This window comes from Macroventuria anomochaeta (assembly GCF_010093625.1).
Source record: "Macroventuria anomochaeta strain CBS 525.71 unplaced genomic scaffold BU25scaffold_18, whole genome shotgun sequence".
Lineage (NCBI taxonomy): Eukaryota > Fungi > Ascomycota > Dothideomycetes > Pleosporales > Didymellaceae > Macroventuria > Macroventuria anomochaeta.
In genome coordinates, this window is record NW_022985379.1 from 306788 (window position 1) to 324022 (window position 17235).

The 17235-nt window shown below is 50.1% G+C and overlaps 7 protein-coding genes across 7 annotated transcripts; 2 read left to right on the plus strand and 5 right to left on the minus strand.

Moving 5' to 3' along the window:
- Positions 1-19: 19 nt before the first annotated feature.
- BU25DRAFT_411182 (MFS general substrate transporter) lies at positions 20-1821 on the minus strand. The gene has a single exon (XM_033706488.1). The coding sequence runs from the start codon at positions 1784-1786 to the stop codon at positions 164-166; it is 1623 nt and encodes a 540-aa protein (XP_033561288.1). The 5' UTR covers positions 1787-1821; the 3' UTR covers positions 20-163.
- Positions 1822-1997: 176 nt separating this feature from the next.
- Positions 1998-3632, minus strand: BU25DRAFT_393734 (Di-copper centre-containing protein). The gene is made up of 4 exons (XM_033704710.1): positions 2778-3632; positions 2567-2721; positions 2423-2516; positions 1998-2375 (listed from the first exon to the last, which is right to left on the minus strand). The coding sequence occupies exons 1-4, from the start codon at positions 3468-3470 to the stop codon at positions 2169-2171; spliced, it is 1149 nt and encodes a 382-aa protein (XP_033561289.1). The 5' UTR covers positions 3471-3632; the 3' UTR covers positions 1998-2168.
- A 4623-nt stretch (positions 3633-8255) lies between these two features.
- Positions 8256-8793, plus strand: BU25DRAFT_458911 (uncharacterized protein; the record flags this gene model as incomplete). Its single annotated transcript, XM_033710244.1, has 3 exons — positions 8256-8274; positions 8327-8385; positions 8608-8793. The coding sequence occupies 3 exons, from the start codon at positions 8256-8258 to the stop codon at positions 8791-8793; spliced, it is 264 nt and encodes an 87-aa protein (XP_033561290.1).
- Positions 8794-9001: 208 nt separating this feature from the next.
- Positions 9002-11127, minus strand: BU25DRAFT_458912 (uncharacterized protein; the record flags this gene model as incomplete). The annotated part of the gene is made up of 2 exons (XM_033710245.1): positions 9002-10266; positions 10332-11127. The coding sequence occupies 2 exons, from the start codon at positions 11125-11127 to the stop codon at positions 9002-9004; spliced, it is 2061 nt and encodes a 686-aa protein (XP_033561291.1).
- Positions 11128-11926: 799 nt separating this feature from the next.
- Positions 11927-12270, plus strand: BU25DRAFT_69567 (uncharacterized protein). The gene has a single exon (XM_033712017.1). The coding sequence runs from the start codon at positions 11970-11972 to the stop codon at positions 12192-12194; it is 225 nt and encodes a 74-aa protein (XP_033561292.1). The 5' UTR covers positions 11927-11969; the 3' UTR covers positions 12195-12270.
- Positions 12271-12731: 461 nt separating this feature from the next.
- Positions 12732-13416, minus strand: BU25DRAFT_411186 (uncharacterized protein). The gene is made up of 2 exons (XM_033706489.1): positions 13331-13416; positions 12732-13279 (listed from the first exon to the last, which is right to left on the minus strand). Exon 2 carries the CDS (start codon positions 12954-12956, stop codon positions 12741-12743), a length of 216 nt encoding a protein of 71 aa, XP_033561293.1. The 5' UTR covers positions 12957-13279; positions 13331-13416; the 3' UTR covers positions 12732-12740.
- A 1652-nt stretch (positions 13417-15068) lies between these two features.
- Positions 15069-17233, minus strand: BU25DRAFT_448868 (uncharacterized protein; the record flags this gene model as incomplete). Its single annotated transcript, XM_033709611.1, has 2 exons — positions 17078-17233; positions 15069-16994 (listed from the first exon to the last, which is right to left on the minus strand). The coding sequence occupies exons 1-2, from the start codon at positions 17159-17161 to the stop codon at positions 15072-15074; spliced, it is 2007 nt and encodes a 668-aa protein (XP_033561294.1). The 5' UTR covers positions 17162-17233.
- Positions 17234-17235: the final 2 nt, after the last annotated feature.

Sequence of the window (17235 nt, forward strand, 5' to 3'; positions counted from 1 at the left end):
ATTCCACCATTGTTGTGGTGAGCATCGCTGGAATCGAGGTGGAGACGGAAAAATCCCCCTCCGATGCGGTGCGGGGTGCGCATTTAACCTGTGAAGCGAGACCAGATATACGGGCCGTTAAACCGCAAGGCGGGTGGCGTGAAGCTCGACTCGGAAGCGCTACCTAAAGATCGACCCTCCGACTGCCATTTGGCGGAAATCGCGAAAAGAGCAGGACTGTAAAGCCGAGCAACGCAACAGCAGCGTTACAAACGAAGACCAGAGGGATCTTCCCTACTTCCGCGAGCGCTGCGAAGACCAGACCGAAGACCGCAGTAGTGGAAAGTCTTGCGATGTTCTCGGCAAGGGTGATCCCGCTTAGCGCATCTACTCGCTGGCTGTCTGGGAGCATCTGCAAGATCGTACCTTTCGAGGCAGCGGCAGTTCCAGCCGCGACCGGAAGGAGCGCTGCCACAATGTAAAGCTGGTAGTCCTGTGCAACAAACACAGCAAGCCCTGTCATAGCACCGTCGAGGAGGAGACTGAACCTCGCATACATAAGATCGAATGCAAATGTTTGCTTCTCGTCAGGCTGTGGTGGTCCGGCCAGTTCCACGTCGTTGCCCATGGGATCAATATGCCCGATCTTGTTGGGTGATGTAGGTATATGCAACTCGCTGAGAAACGGCTCGTTTTCTGCCGATGTTGTTGGTGTTGCATTGCTCGGCTCCAGCCAGTTTCTTCCGACTGAGATGATGCGAGGGAAGACAAAGGACAGAAAGAAACCTCGCAAAGAATAGTACATGAAGATGAGCCAACCGTTGGCCTTGGTACCGAACTCAAACTCGTCTGTGGCGTACATCTGAAGCAGCGTAGGAATGTAGCCGGTAGCTAGGATGCCCAAGAAGACACCCAGGCCAAGCGTCAATGCTCCAAATTGTGTGCTCTTGCGACCGTCGATGAGTGTCCACTTTTGAGGGGCGAATATCCTGAGCGGACCAAAGAAACGCCCAAGGCCATTTGCCGGCTGGTCCGCCCGGCTGTCTTTTTCTTCAGGCGGTGGCGTCGAGGGGAGGCATGCCGCGACGTAAGCACATGATAGCAAGAACAAGATCACAGTGATGCGAAACGGCGCGGCGATCCCAAATGCTTCTCCGATGAGCCCTCCAATCAGGAACCCGACGGCGGCTCCAAACAACATGCAGCCTTGAAGGCGGCCCAGTGCGCCTGTTCGACCCTCATGCTCGACAACATCCGCCACGAACGAATTCAGGGCAAGGACATAGCCATTCGGGCCACCAACAATGGTGATGATCTGACTGGCCTGCAAGATCAGAACGCCCGCACTGGATCCCTTCGATACGCCGATGTTTTGCACGAGCAGCCTTACGGCGGGCCAGAATATCTGAATTATGAGGGCTCTCTTAACACCTAGGCGCTTGATCGTCCAGCCGGTGACGAGAAGGTTCAAGAGGCCAAACAAGGTTGTCGAACCTCCGAGAAGCGCAATGGATCGCGCTGTGCTTGCTTCAACTTCATGTTTTGCGCACGCATCTTTCGCCAAAGGGTCGCGCATATGGCGTGGATGTTCGTAATATGCATCGCAAGTCATAACCCTCATGACAAACAGCATCGGCACTTGGGTAATGCCAAATGATAGTGAGACCAGGAAGGCGCAAAGCATGAGGAGCCATTGTACGGAAAAGCCCCGCGATCCAGCTCTTCTTTCTCCTGACTTCGTGCGAGACAACAACGGCGTTGTCTCCCGCACATCTGGCCTCCTCTTCGACTCTTCAAACACAGCCATGGTTGGTCTCGAAACGATCAAATGTGAATATTAAAGTGTCGTGTGAAGGTGAGGGGAATTAACATGGCAGGAAGAAGCTGCCGTCTGTGCGCCACCGGCTCTCGGCTCGGCTCTTCATGGTTTGTCGCAGACCGGGCACGCAAGCACGCAAGCACCACAACACCGAACAGCGCAGCATATCGTAGACAATATTGACTGAATGCCATTCGAAGCTATGTGAAAAAAATTGTGTCTATTGAAAACCAAGAAAGCGTATATGCCTAGGCCATACGTGCTGAAGCACCTTGCCATACACCACAGGCAGGCATCCACGTCGAAGAATCGTAAGAAAGATATGTACAAGAAGATGATGTATACTACTCAGCCTGCGGATTAAATCTGGCTAGTAGTTGTACTTGTAGCACAACGTCGATCCCCTAGTGTCGAGAATGTCGCCAATACGTACGTCAGGGCGGAAATCATACACGTTGACCTTGGTGTCAAGGGTCAGAGGATGACCAGCAGCGTCAGTGCCGTCGACGGTCGTCACACGCGCATTACCTCCGTTATTCTGCCAAATGCGGAAGTTGCGATCGATGAAACCGTGGTGCTATCATCAAATTAGCAGCGTCTAATAGCCATAACAGTTTCACTTACCAGGAAAAAGACAGGGTCTGCTGGAGATGCGTAAACATCCTGCATGACAGCCCCGATTCCGTTGTGACCCCATGCATGAGCACCACCCTCCGCGCTATCACCTGATTAGCAGCGTCTCAACAGCCGTATCATAATCCCACTTACCATGCAGCCATATCAGCATAATCAGAGCGGCTATTGCAGGCGTCAACAATCGCATTGCCGGTGTTGATCGTCTTCGAATCATCGTTGTTTCGAGCCAGACAATGAGGCGTGTTGCTGGTTCCTGGTCCATAGTTGATGGCCAGGTTTGCAAATTGCTAATGTCATATCAGCAAAGCACTTCGGAGTCGGACTCGGCACTGTAAGTACTCACACCGTCCGTCACACACTGGCCACCAAGGTTGATACTTCCAAACCACTGAGAACTAAAAATTGATGAAGCCGCGAAGTTACCCGCATATCGAGTTTCGTCAAACCAAGGAAGCTCGCGATCAAACCCACATTCATCACGGAGAAGCGACTCGAAAGTCCATACAAAGTATCTGTGCCAGAGTAGAAACTTTGCGTTACCATGAACATTCGGGGTCAATGTTTGGTGAAGGCCAACCAGATCATCGTAGCGACTTTGAGATACACTGAATTGACCCGAGGGAGGCTTGTTCATCAAGCACTTGATAGCGTCGATGTATGCTTGTCGGTCATCATCGGAGTAGTTATCCCATTCCGTGCGGACACGAACATTAGAGCAGGTCCCCTGTCTCTTTTCGAATCGTTCCAGCTCCTCATCCAGAGTCTGCGTATTGTTCGGCAGTGTCGTATTGTTGGGTATCACTAGCGCAGGCAATTTGTTCCTGGCGTCTTGGAGATCCTCGGGCTTGATGGTGGTGACTGAGGCATTCGCACCTGACAAAGCCTCGTCCAGCGTGAGTGGGCGCGCATATTTTGGAGTGTCGAAATGTGCAAGGGGGAGCGGTAGAAGGGCTGGGTTGGTTGCTCGCGTGGTCCAGGGGAGAGTGAAGGCATTGCAAGAGGCTGCAAGCGCAGCAGAGGCAAGTAGAAGGTGCATAGTGAACGAGTGGATGTAAAACGGATAATGTGAGCAAGGTGTACAAAGACCGAAGGAGCGAACAAGGGTCGGTTGGGAGCTGGAATCACGAACAAAGCATACGGAGCAGCAAGAAGCTTAATGAACAAGCTTCTGTGCCAAGACGCTCCACTGACATTATTGATCTGTCAACCCGAGTTCGTGATACGAGTTGAACCGGAGCTATCGGCACACAATATCAATGGCCATGGCTTGCCAGACTGCGCCGGCTTTGTTGTTCATTGTTTATTCCCGGGCCTACGACGGCCGAACGGAAGGAAGCTGAGGGGCTTTACGAGGGTCTTCTGGAGTGCTTTCATGAGGTCGCACTATTGATAATTATTTTTGTATGCAGATCTTTAGACTTTCCCCTTTCGAGTTCCCACAATGTCGGATGCCGGCACTTGAGCTGATGACCGAATGGATCCATTGATAATACGACCAACCAAAGGCTTGTCATCAGCGCTAGAAAGCTTAGCGAAGCTTAGCATTTCGCAGCTTGGCCCGGTGCGGCCGCTCGACCACAAACAGTTAGGTGTTGTTGGGCTGAGGGACGTCATTGTTCCAACCAATATCTGCCTAGGTAAGTACATCAAAATGGCGTGGTCGCGCCTCTCCGTAAAATGCGAGGTGGTAGCCATTTTGGTACACTTGGACAACATCACGCGACGCCCATGTTGATGGCTCAGCTACAGGTGACACACGGTCAGCGCCACAGCGCAGCCGCATACAAGGTTGCATTTCGTCCGGTACTCTGCAACAGTCGATTCATACGCGACCATGGAGCAGCTGAGCTTGGCCAAGCATCAGTCCAAAGTCCGAGAGAGGCACTGAAGTCTATATCAATTATACAAACAGCGGAATATTCCCGTCAGCACCGACATATGATATGTTGCTCATTCTCAGGGGCTCAATCCGCTGCTCCCAAGAGCACTTCCACCAGCTTCCCTCCTGCAATACCAACATTGGGTCGACCCAGCGCGCCTTCTCCAGGGCCTCCAGCACCCAAATATCACTAGAAACCATCTCCGAACAACACATCAGAACACTTTCTCCACTCTCAGGCTGCTGGCCGGCAAACCTCATCGTATTCATCTGATCTTGTCTGGCATCTACCCTCAGGGTCAGCCCCTTACAAATGCAGTTGTATACTTGATATTGTATCAAATTGTAGCGCGTATTTAGATGATCAAAACTGTGTTTTTGAAACAATATTCACTACGTGTTGTTAGAGTAATTGATAATTGAGTGCACGTGCAGGCAAGCTTCCCACATCACCACCCTGTCATCTGTCCTCCCATATGTTGCAGTAAATGCAATAAGTGAAGGTGTAACCACGCAGGGCAGTAAGTCAGGGGTAACCGCGCAAAGCAGTGAAATCGGTATATTCCGTTGTGTTGTTCTGTGATTGTCTCTCACCCGGCAGTCATCAGGGTCTGTTTACATGACGTATCTGTCGTGCAGCCAGAAAGTGCTGTTGGAACAGGCAAGAGCAATGCACCAGCACACGTGGCAGACATGACCTCTTCACTCCATAAACTGTCACACCATATCTATACAATCTTGAAGCCTCTGAGGCATAGTATCAACCCAAGTTTTTATGAACTTCTGTAACACCTTCTGTTACGATCAAAGGGCAACCCGCAACAACACTGAACAAACAGGACTACACAACAATACAAGAGGAGCCAAGGAACTGTAGTATTGTGTCACAAAGATGCTACGAGTAGGCCCTTTAGGACTCGCTAGGAGTCTAAATCAATTACTACATACGGTATCTAAGTAGGTACAAGACGTTGTGTACCAAACAGAACTCTACCAGCAATAGTCTATATACTTATGTGTGGGTTTGTTTGGTTACTGGTTAATAATCGGAACTGAGTTGGATAGGTATCGGGGTTGCAAGTCCTGGAGCAGGGCTTGCAGAATCCTAATACTCCCGCTTTGGAGGTTGCAGGCCTGCTCCGGAGGTGACTGGAGGTTGTACGTCCGCTTCGGAGGTGTGTAAGGACGCTGGGGATTTGGTGCGTACGGTCAGGGACAGTACGGAGCGGATCCGGATATTGTCAGGGGATCTGGAGAGGATACTGTGACAGTTTGAGATCCAATGACAAACTTAATTGACAAGGTTGAACACAAACCATAAGGGTTGTGTTCCTACATGCTATATACTTGAATGATTGTATGAAGTCCTACAGTAGCTTACTGTCTAATGAGATGTTGTCCCAAAGTCCCATAGGATACGTGAGACTGCATGGGAATCCCATGGCTTGCTTGCTTCTTGTGAGAGGGGGCCAGCTGGGGATACCAACTGCTCTCTGAGATGGAAGGATTGGTGGAAGGATGGTTCAGGCTTGTTGGAGATAAGGGTGTAGAAGAGACCAAGTGTGGGGATACCACAAGTGGTAAAAAGGATAAGTGATAAAGAAAGGATCAAGTGTGGGGATACCACATAGGATCAGTAAGGAGTGAGTTGAGGAGTGAAGGTTGAAGTATTGAATTGAGTTGCAAGCATGAGTGAGAACTATCTAGAGGTGGGAAGAAGGGGGTTCATATACCTAGATGGGTGGCAAGCTGACAAATGGGAGCTGACAAATGGGAGCTGACAAATGGGTGCTGACAAATGGGTGCTGAGACAAGTATAAAGACTGGTAGGGTTGTTGTTGGCTGCAAGCCATGTCAGGATGACACTTCTATCCCATAGGACGCTAGACTACTTGTATTGTCCTAGTGTACTTATGTGGCTGTGGAGTAGCTTGTACAACGGGTGTGGCTTCTCCAATGGCCGTTCTACCTACAGTCAATAACTGCTGTCCCCAGGCCCAATAACTCCTTCTCTTCTGTACCTGTTTGTAACACAGTCCTCCTTCTCAGGGTATCTCTCCTTCATTTCACTTGCCCACTCCTTCCTGTGAATAGCTGTAAAGTCATTATACCATGCCTTTTGGCAGGCAATACACTCGAAGTACTCCATTGTATCACCCATTGTACAAGTAACTGTCCTCTCTATAACCCCTTCAACACCAGCTTCCCAGGCAAGTTGACACCAAGTGAGCTTCCTTGCTTCAAATCTAGTAGTCTTTCTAATGATGCAATCCATCTCCTGAATGTGCCAGCTTGAGATCTTCTAAGGCCTGCCATGATACTCAATTGGCTCTCTTTTATTATCTACTTGCTTATGGTGACATATGTCCTCACTGCCCTCAGATATCATAGCCCATCCTTGTATATGGGAGACTTCAAAGTAGTGGAAGACATCCTCCTTGTGGTGAGGGATCCCATGTGCTTCCATGTACTCAATTGTCCCACAAATTTCAGATTTTTTGGGTATACCATGATTCACATGATTCTATGGGTCTGCCCTTTTGGAAATTAAGAAAAACGAGTAATATTTGGCTGTGTAGGGGGGGAATGTGGATGTGTGAAAGTTCGGTGCTTGGCTGATTTTTTGATGTGCGGGGAGTTGTTTCAGCCGCGTGGCAGGGAAGATACAACGATGGTTGAATCTGGGTCAACAAGATGTTGGAGAGGGTCCAGGCTCAGCCACCTCACCAATTCCCCTATGTCGGAGGAGAAGGATCCACCGATAGCCATCACGTGATAGAGTAGCGTTTATAGGATACATTGTGGAAGGGTTGAGATAATTGAGTTGATTGGTCTGTCTGTGAGCTATGGCTAGGATCGATCGGGACTATATAGTAGAGGGAATAGCAGTGAATGGATGGGAACTAAACTGAAATAACCGAATGAGCTGGACAATCAGTGCAGCGGACCGCTGGCAAACACTGCAACGGACCACTGACGAGCATATATCGAGCTTCTGCTCCCCTGCAATATGACATCATAGCCACCCAATCTTGACACCCTGCGAAGGGAAACCTTTAGAAGGGCAATCCTTCCATCCTGTAGGCTATATATACAGGTCGTCGAGAGAGCTAGGAATGATATCTCATCTGATCAACAAATGTTGGAAGGTATTTGCATGATCACATAGCCGACGAACAGAATTGCGACTGCTCTGGCATACTGCGTCGAGTCCATGTGTAAGGGCTTCACGATACCCGGCACCTTTACCGCTGTGATGTTGTTCTGCGCCTTGTGTCAGCGTTCTTCGACGAACACATATGGACAGACCTCCACGATCCAGATAGTTCAGCACGAAGATAAGTCAGACCATGGTCATAATGCGAACATCGAGCTTACGCTTCAGTTTCTTCTCGACGGCCACAAATTGTTCTTCTGACATGGCTTGCAAGGGACCGAGTCGATTGTGGGTGCACTAGTTTTTCCCATAGCTCGACTTTTCGTCCATGGTGTGGTTAATCTCGGTTGAAGTGCCCTTGATGAGTTACAATTCAAGTTTGTTATCACACAACTGTCAGTTAGAGGACGAGGTTGTGTGCTGAAGTCAGGCTCGAGATGGAGATGCTGCCTCAGAAGAGCCATGTATCAACCTGAGCGTTTGTTCCTCAGGTTTCCTGGCCTGCGGAGTATGTTCGCAAGTGTGGGGTACTGCGGGCCGTGGGGATGGGCACCTTGCCGGCGGGCAAAGGCAGACGCGATGGCGGTGTGAAAGCGGTCCGGAGCCGAAGTTCGCAATACTGCGACGGGAATGACCGAGAGGGTAGTGTGCTTAAGTGCAATGCCAAGATCCACAATGGTCCCCTGGCCACTGCTGAAAATACCTTGACTCTCCTTCCATACCCATTGCAAGAAAGACAGCAACTCCCAGTATCACTCCTGGAAGCAATTTGATCGGCATCAGCCATGGCACTTATCCACATTGGTAAGTTTGTGCAAAACTACTTGTTTGAGTATATCGTCTTACGCTGGCTCAGTCTTGTTCAAGTTTCGCCCTGAGACCAGTGACGAACACAAAGCGACGTTTGTCACTGAAGTGAAGAAATTGAAAAAATTTTCCTGTGTGAAAAACGGTGGTCTCATTGTTGGAGGGCCATCGGTCACTGACCTGATCAAGCGAAGCAAGGGGTTTCACTTCGCCTTGATCAGCCATCACGAGAACCTGGAAGCTTTAGCCGAATATCAAGCAAGCCCAGAACATCATCGGTAATTCCAATCTATTGCAGGCCGTCCAATCAGATGCTGACATTCCATGTAGGGTAACTTCAACGTACATGTTTCCCTACAAGACCTCTGTTTCTTCGACTTCAACGTCGACCCTGAAGACGAATATATGTGCAAGTTCCTTAAGAAGTCGTTCACTGGAGGAACAACAAATGCTATTGACGGCATTCAGACGCTGCCAGAGAGTGGTACTGAGTCAACCACATGCGCAAAGCTCTAATCTTTTATTGTATTATGCCAAAATAAATGGATTTGGAAATCGCAGCATATATGTCTGAACGTCATCTATGATGTACCTATTGTAATCACGATGCTCCAAGTTTCAGTCTAGAATATGATGTTATTGTTGAGGTGGTAAATTTCAAACTGTTGCCGCCGTTACACTGGTGATTCTTACATGGAAATTTCGAAAGATTTGTTGTTGGGTATCATAGAAGTGTGGTCGAATCTGCCATCCAGCCAAAGTCGTAAGAAGCCGAGAAGTCTCCAAGCTGTTCCAAAAAGTCGGGTGGTTCGAGCAAATCGCCGAATGTGAACGCATCTCCGCTTCCTAACCAGACTGTGTCGACGTCCTCCGTATTTGCTAAGCCGTATGTATTGCTGGCTGCACCTGGTGCCGGAGGTAGACCCGCGACTCCAGCTTCTTGTCCTGTCCTATGCGTACCACTTGGTCTCGAAGTGGTATTTGCTGCCGATGCGAATGGCAGACTTCCATTGCGCATGCGATCAAGCATTGATGAGCTCATCTCGTCAAACTTTGCCTTTGCATCCGTCGCGACAGACCAAGTTCGGCCGAGATGCGCTAGCAGATCCGAGCAATCTTTGAGTCCGCTTTCTATAGCATCTGTGTTGGACACATTCAGTGTACTGTAGTTACTAGCACCAGGAACCGCTGCACGATTGTTGATCTTGGGCAATACCCAAGCAGTGTAGATTATTGTTATTCCGCTGATGAAAACTGTGTGAGCCGTAAGCCAAGTGTCTGGTAGCTCTCCGAGTCGCAGCTGGTTTGAGTGAATCTTGATGACTTCAAGTGCCGACATGTGGCAAATGGCCAGAGCATCGGCAGTCGGGCTCCGGAAAGCGGGGCTTGGTCGGAACAAGAGCAGGATGCATTGATGATACTTCAGTTCAATGGCAGGCAAAGCACGCCGGGCGCGTCCAGACGACATCCTTCGAGTTGACAAGATATGTCTAGTCATGTCCAAAAGACTGTTGCAAGCCTCGTGAGCCTCTGCCTGCCAGTTACCAAGATTCGTAGGCCACGGAAATCTTGTAGGAAGCTGTACGACCCGATACAGCATGAGCTTAATCTCTGCCGTGATGCGGTCAAATCTGAAACTGAACCTTGACGCTGCATAGTCGGGGCCGGATGTGTTGTCGAGTCGCGCCTTCTTCGATGGTGATGGACCTGTGGTAGAGCCACTTGGGATTTGAACAGGTGCATAGGACTGAACGCTAAAAAAATCCAGATCGTTCAGAGAAGATGGAATGACAGTTGCTGGATAACTCGAGTATTGTGTACCAGTCTCACCCGGGAATTCAACATCAATAGCTTCGTCGCGTAATGTAAGTGGCCTTCCTAAAGTTGTAGAGAGAGTCCTTTCCACAGAGTAGGCAGACCAGAAGATGCTGCTTCTTATGTCATCCTCTTCTGTGGTGGTTTGTGACCTTTTCGATGTGGTCTGGGTATCTAGAGGTGGGCTGCTGTCAGCAGATAGATCTCCTGCGGTTGCGATATCGTAGCCTGTGACTTACCCACGGTGCGCCTTCGCTGCAGTCCTAGGTCTAAACAGCTTGCAATGATAGTTGCTTTCAAATACCAGGCATTCAATCCTTTGGGAAACCACAGACTAGCGAGAACGAGCAAAAGCATGATCTGAACTCCTTTCAGACTGTCATGAAGTTGGACCTGGCTGATTTCAGCCATAGCAGAAGCCAGGTAACCACCGCTCCGCAGATCAGTGTCAAGACCGTGCTCAAGGTTGCGAGCTCCCAAAGCAGCAACCAGGAACAGGACTGCAAGATCCAGGTCTCCGCGAGGTCGTTGGATTGGGGATTGGGTACACTTCTGTTCGATCATCTCATGGACGGAACTTTCCTTTAGGAACGGATAGAGGTGATCGAAGGTATCGAAGTAAGATTCGGCGAAACGGTACATTTGTGCTGCTTTAGGAAGCGGTACGCAAACCACATTATCGTTAGAGCCACTGTGCCTGTGCGCAGAATCTGGCGGAGTTGCTGCGGTTAAACCTTGAGTTTGTGGAGCTGCTGCATATATGAGCCTGGCAAAGCTGACACCGGAAGAAGGACCAAGATATTTAGGGTCGCTACTAGCATTGCCAAGTGAGAGCAGACCGACATCATGTGCTAACGGTTGTTCTGGTCCTATACGGCTGTCGGTCGTAGATCCAGTCGTTGTAGCTGTCTCCAGTCCAGTCTCTGACTGGCTGGTGGTGTGATTGTGCTCGACCGTTACGTGACGTGCGGTGCCGTTATTCGACTGTGAAACAACAGCTTGCTCAAACTGTTCACCTGAATGTGGTCGCTGCATGTTTCGGTGGCCCACGCTCTCACGTCTAGATGATGCCGCGTTGTTGCCAGGCTCTGGAGCTTGGAAAGAGAGAGTGGCGTCCCTTGTACGGGGTCCCAAAGCTTCGAGGACGGGTCCAGCATTATGTGACCTCTCTCCAGGAGTATGTGGCCTCTCTCTAGGGGTTTCCGTGTCCACATGTGGAGCATGCTCTCTTAATAAATCTTCTAAGAAGGCGACTCGTGACTGGAACTGGTCGGCTCGTCTGCAGCAAGATCAATACTTGTCGATCGCAGCGTGTCGAATCATACGAACACTTTATCGATTGCTCCATCATGGTCACAAGATACACCTGCTCGCTCGCAGTTGGAACAGATGGGTAGCTTGTTGTCGCATTTCGTCTTGCGTTGCCTGCATCGCAAACAAGCGGGGATCCGTCGACGATGTCGGGATGGCGGCTCGACTGCAGACTCTGACACCATGCATGCTCCGGTCTCCGCAGAGCGGGACAGTGTCAATTGCAAAGATAGTGATCAAGTCAAGGCCGAAAATTCGGCAGCGGTCAGCAGTCGGTGAAACCCCGTGGTTTTAAGCTCGCCTGAGCCGCGGCTTCCCCGCACTCAATTTTGGCTCTAGCGGCCACACGGCCACCAAGCATCGACAAGCTAATGGCACCAATTGGTGGACCGAAGGGTTCCGGAATCGCCATTCTTATGAACATCGTGTTTGGCGTGCTCGGAGGTGCTGCATTCGGTGGCGAAGTTGGAGACTAATACAAGGAGACACGGCTGCAGAACGTGGGACACACTTTCATTGCCATTAAGCCAGGCACGTTTGTTGATGCGACAACTCTCCGTGAGCGGATGGATACCCTGGTACAACGCGTTCACAATGCCATGTTTGCGGAGGGCTTCGATCGCGTTTTAATTCCCAGCGAGCCGGAGTATCTGCTGGGTGTGAAACGTCGAAAGGAGGGTCTACCATTTGCCGATGCGGAGCGGAAGTTATTTGAGCAGCTGCAAGCAGAGTTTGGTGTGAAGCCATTGAGCTTGAGTGAAACACCACTGAGCCTCATAAATGGGCACTAGATACGGAAAATACTCAAGCATTGTTCAACTTCAAAAAAAAATTATGTGAAGTCGACAAGCCAGGTCGAGTTGTGGCTGTTCCTGGAATTCTCCAATGGGGAACACACGCCTTACATGAAGAATCAATGAGCTCGAAGGATGCGGGCCATGCGCCTTGCTCTGGCATTCTGATTACAAGTGGCACGATCTGCATTCCGTTGTTCGGCTAAACCTTTCTCTCGGCAAAAAGAAGCCGGATATGAGCTTTAGCTAGTGGGAGGCATACAGTGCTTATCTCCAGTTTGTCTGCAACCTAACAAGATCTCTAAGGACTAAAGAGAGTTTGTCATAGCTAGCATTTTCTGCAACAGGCTTTGATGATCAGATAAAAAGAACCTCTAGATAATGTCATAACGTCCTCTGAACTCTTTGAAAACATCCTCAACACTTCTCCCTGCTTTGATGTCCTAAGTACACTTCTCATCCACTATCACAATTGATTCGACAACACCAGGCACATTTTCTGCCAAGTCTTTTGGTAAACACACCACCCCGTCTATACGGCAATCACCTGGCTTGATTCAACCCCCATAAGCGTCCGAATTCAACATCTTTGGGGGTGAAATCGATCTGGATATATGAGCAACCATGAAAAGCATGAGTTTGTTTGAAGTCGTCCATACATAGTTGCCCTTCGGCTTCGTCGCACTTTGGCAAGAATTTGACCGTGTATGCTAGGCCTACGATTTTGGTGTCTCCGCTTTGGTAGTTAGGAGAGTACATGGTGAGACCGTCAAGATGACCACCCTACGGTTGACCAAGATTGACGAGACCGTCGGCAATCTGTCGCAACAACGTCAATTGTGACGGTTTGTGGAGTATGGAGGTCACGTGTGCCACGCGTGTTAGTGCGATGCTCCTGCGCGTTCTAAAAAGCACCTTCACCCTTAGCTGCACAGCAGATACGTCATGAACACAGACCCTGCTGATGGCCTGGTGGGGGGCAATCACACAACAAAACAAGAACACAATATACTGTTTTTACTACTTCGCACAGGTCCACCCTGACTTACTGCCCTGTGCGGTCACACCTTCATTTATTGCGTCTACTGCAGCATCAGTAACTCGATCGAACTCCGCAAGGACCAATGTCTTACATCGGATGATGAGCACTCCTTCAACCTTTGTGTAATTGTCGAAGATGAAACATTATAAGTGTAGCACTTCTGGAATAATCAGAGGCTTATCGCGGCGTGCATGACTACAAAGTTGCAAGCATGTGTTGTTATATTAGGCTACCGTAACTGGAAGGAGTCAGTGTCGGGGACTGACCGACGGGCATTGCCGGGCTACGCTCACCAATCACGGAGCTCCACAAAACCATCTAGATGCAGGCCGCGCTTCCTAGATGTATCCGTGAACAGCTTCCTGCTGCCTTCCCTGAGCTGCGAAGCACGTCCATCGCTCTCTCTATTGACTTTGCGTAAACCGCAACTGCCCTCTCTTTCAATTTCGTGAGCTCATTCCGTGACCGATTCTCGCCCACAATGCCGCACGCCAGTGCCTTGTGAAACAGCTCATCAGTTACCGGATGAGTGGCGTGAAGCACGAGCGGGATGTCGTCGACATCTGTATCTCCTATACAATGATCGAGGTGCACAACGATCGGGACACTGGCAGCATGTATCCGAGCAATCGCATACCGTACAAAATCAGGCCCCTGAAAGTGGCGTGTCCACGCGAAGAGTTGTATGATAGTTGGAGACTTCCTGCCTTCTGCTACGCGGACAATAGCGAGTATGCCATCGTCATTGTAGCTGGGATGCGCTAGCCTATCGCGTAGCTGTTGCTTTGTATGCATTCATGATACTTGCCAATTAAACGCACCCACGGCACAGCCATTCTTCTACGCCTCATGCAGAATCTACCATGTCAAGTTATTCTACGGATACCCATTATGATTAGTCTCCATGGTCATGTTCTGTATGCTGATGGCTAGCAAGCGGCCCTTTCGTAGTGACGGTTGCTGACGATAGGACATGGGTGGTACATTAGCCGTCCGTGGGAGATGATTTGGAGATTGAAGTGCCTATGGCAGCAACGTACGTCCTCCACGATATGCAGTACCCGGCCGGAACATGCTAAGTCATGCCCAGAGATCTATGAATGAATACCGTACCTAACATAAGCTCGGGCCTGCAGATTTGTTTGAGGCTTACCTGAAAGGAGCGAATGGGTTCTGCTATCGGTTTAGCATATCGAGCTGAGCACCCGGCAGATCAAAACAAGATCTCACGAGGCCTGCATGATTCCAAAGCTTATGTGGGCCTAAAGGTTCAGCGGAACAAGGCATTGAGAATGCGTTGTCAAGCTGTCAATGGAGTTGGAAAGCTTATGGAGATGAAGCTGATTATGCGCCCGGGTGTTGGATTGAGCCGGCTTACTGATAATCTTTCAGAGATATCTCTTGGCAAAAACGCGGAGATGTCTGAGTCAATCAGTCCAGATACACTTCCCGTGTGCCAAGATGCTGGCTCGATGCACGATGTTGAGGTGAAGTGACGGTTTCAGGCGTCCTTCCTGATGCCGGGTGATCGCCCGCCAACCGTCCCGCAGCTGCTTCCCGATCACTGCGGCTGAGCGAATAATGCCCAATATGCCTGCAGCCACGTTGTCTCTGATCCGACAGACAAAGTCGAGGTCGGATCCATCATTACGGTTCTACCCGCCATGACCTCAACCATCTGGAAACTTCCCCAGCCGCTAAGTACCTAGGCCCGGTTTAGGCCTCGAGGAATGAATTGTTGTCCGTGGGGGCGATTATGCATCATCCGAACATCATTGAGGTTTTACTCAGAAGGTAAATCGAGCAATACTATATGCACTCTGGCCTAGCCCTCACACCATAACAAATTTCTGGCAATTGCGAATCATGAGATCCACCCAGAATGCTTCTTCACCATTGTCGCTCTTGAACCAGACATCCCACATCAATTCTTCCGCCTGCTCCACGCTCCTGTATGGAAGGATGCTACGCACCGCACTCATTCGAGTACATACTAACGCGCGGGCCGTTAATATGATCTGAGTCTCCGTATACACCTCATCTTCCACCGTCGTTGCGCGCAACTCAGACCCGTCAGCAGTTGATGAGAAGAGGTTGCGTTCCGATTCTGAAAACATGCCGATAGATTCAAGCAGGGACAGTGTTTTACTCGGCTCTGACAGCAGCTCGCTTTCTCGATCTACGACTGAGGTGGGGGGCGAACACAACTGGTTCGGCAATCTGAGCTCACCAGCGATGATCACCAACAAGAGCTGCTCGACGCTTCTTGTCCTGGACGTGACACCGTTTTTTTCAATCACATTCAGTGCTTGAAGTGCAGACGTGGACATGTACCGCTCCGCTGCCATCTGCTCCAGAACACCATCAAGTGCCAGCTTATTAAACAATAGGTCCGGAAAACATCGATACAGCAGCAAAAGAGCACAGAGCCGGTATGCTTCAGCGATATTGCACAAGTCGGCCGCCGGAGTGTCCGCATCGTTGGTTATGTCTACATCTTCCCAATCCGGTGTTTGTAAGGACAGCAGTACTTGCTCAAGCTGCTGCGACTCGCGGAGCATACACTCTTGTGCCTTCATAGATGTGCTGCTGAGGAACGAGCAGTCGAGGGCAAGCTTCCTTTGTGTGTAGACCAGGGCGCCGACTTGACCCATGAGGTGATGTGAGTGCGGCGAGACACCTGTCAACGGATGGAGGCTGATCCCCCTGCTCTGGAAGATGCAGTTTAAAGATGTTGACTCCGGTGGATCTGGCAGTGCTTCTTTTGTCCTGTCCGTCACAAAAGCGAGGCCGGACCACCAGTACATTAGCGCCTCTCCATAGAATCTTCGCTTGTGACGTGACATGCTTGCGATGGTTCGACCGCACAATGACACAGCCTGACGGTAGTATTGTACGCCCGGGTTGTTTGTACCATCCCAGGAGGCTGATAAACCAAGCATCATGGTGGCGAGCAGAATTTCTTCTGATGCCTTGCAACTCGCTTCCTGAACCCCGACTCGCTGCAGGTGGAACAAGGTGTCCGTCTTTGCGGTTTGTAGTACGTGCCGCGCATCATCGGCGACGATGGTCTTGTTCAGATACTCGGCAGTCAAATACTTCAATAGCGCGTGATAAAGCGCCGAGCAGCGCACTTGAGCGATTGTCACATTGCGCATTGGGTTGTTGATTGTGTCGCAGATGAAGAGATGGCGGCAGATTGTTTGTCCAAAGTAGTGCAATTCTGCGGCTGGACTGTAGAGAAGGAGATCAGTGATCGGTGAAGGCTCCCAAAAGTCTAAGCACACTTGATGAGGTGACGTGTGACACGTCTGCAAGCTGTTGTCATCGTTCGCTAGCGCCAAAGGCGGATCACCCAGGTCGTTGATCTGTTCCGGAGAGTCCTTCAGCTCTAGCGGAGTATGATTCGCCTCTTCTCTCTGATGGTGGTAGATGCAGGGATTATAGCGAGACACAGATTGTTCACTGGACTCCAAGACTGGTGGCGCCGATGTCATATCCGTAGGCCAGGCGGTCGATCGTTCTGTTGTAGGCTTGCTGGTCCATTCCTGACCGGCGCGTTTTGTCGACGTTGTTGAACTCAGAGATCCATCTCCTGCAAACAATTCGCTAAAACAAGTTGTTCTCCCTCGATCGCATCCTTGTCCAAACTTTTCATGTCGGCTTGACCAGGTGAAGGTTTGGGCATATCCAGGGCATTGCACTTTTCGTTTGGTGCATTGTTGGCAGGCGGGGACTGTCTCATCGCATTTGATCTGGTCAACAGCTTGGTCAGGAACGAAAATTCTTGGAAAGAGCGACAAAGTAGTGTTTCCAGTCTCAACGGTATGAAACTCACATGTCGAGCCTTACAGGCTTTGCACCCTGAACGCGATTTGACGCGACGCTTGCCCCCAGTCTGCTTGATTATCTTCGTGCGCATAACGGCGATGCAAGCATACTGGCTCCAGCGCGCTTGAGACTCGCATGGTAGGACAAAAACATAAGCTTGAATGA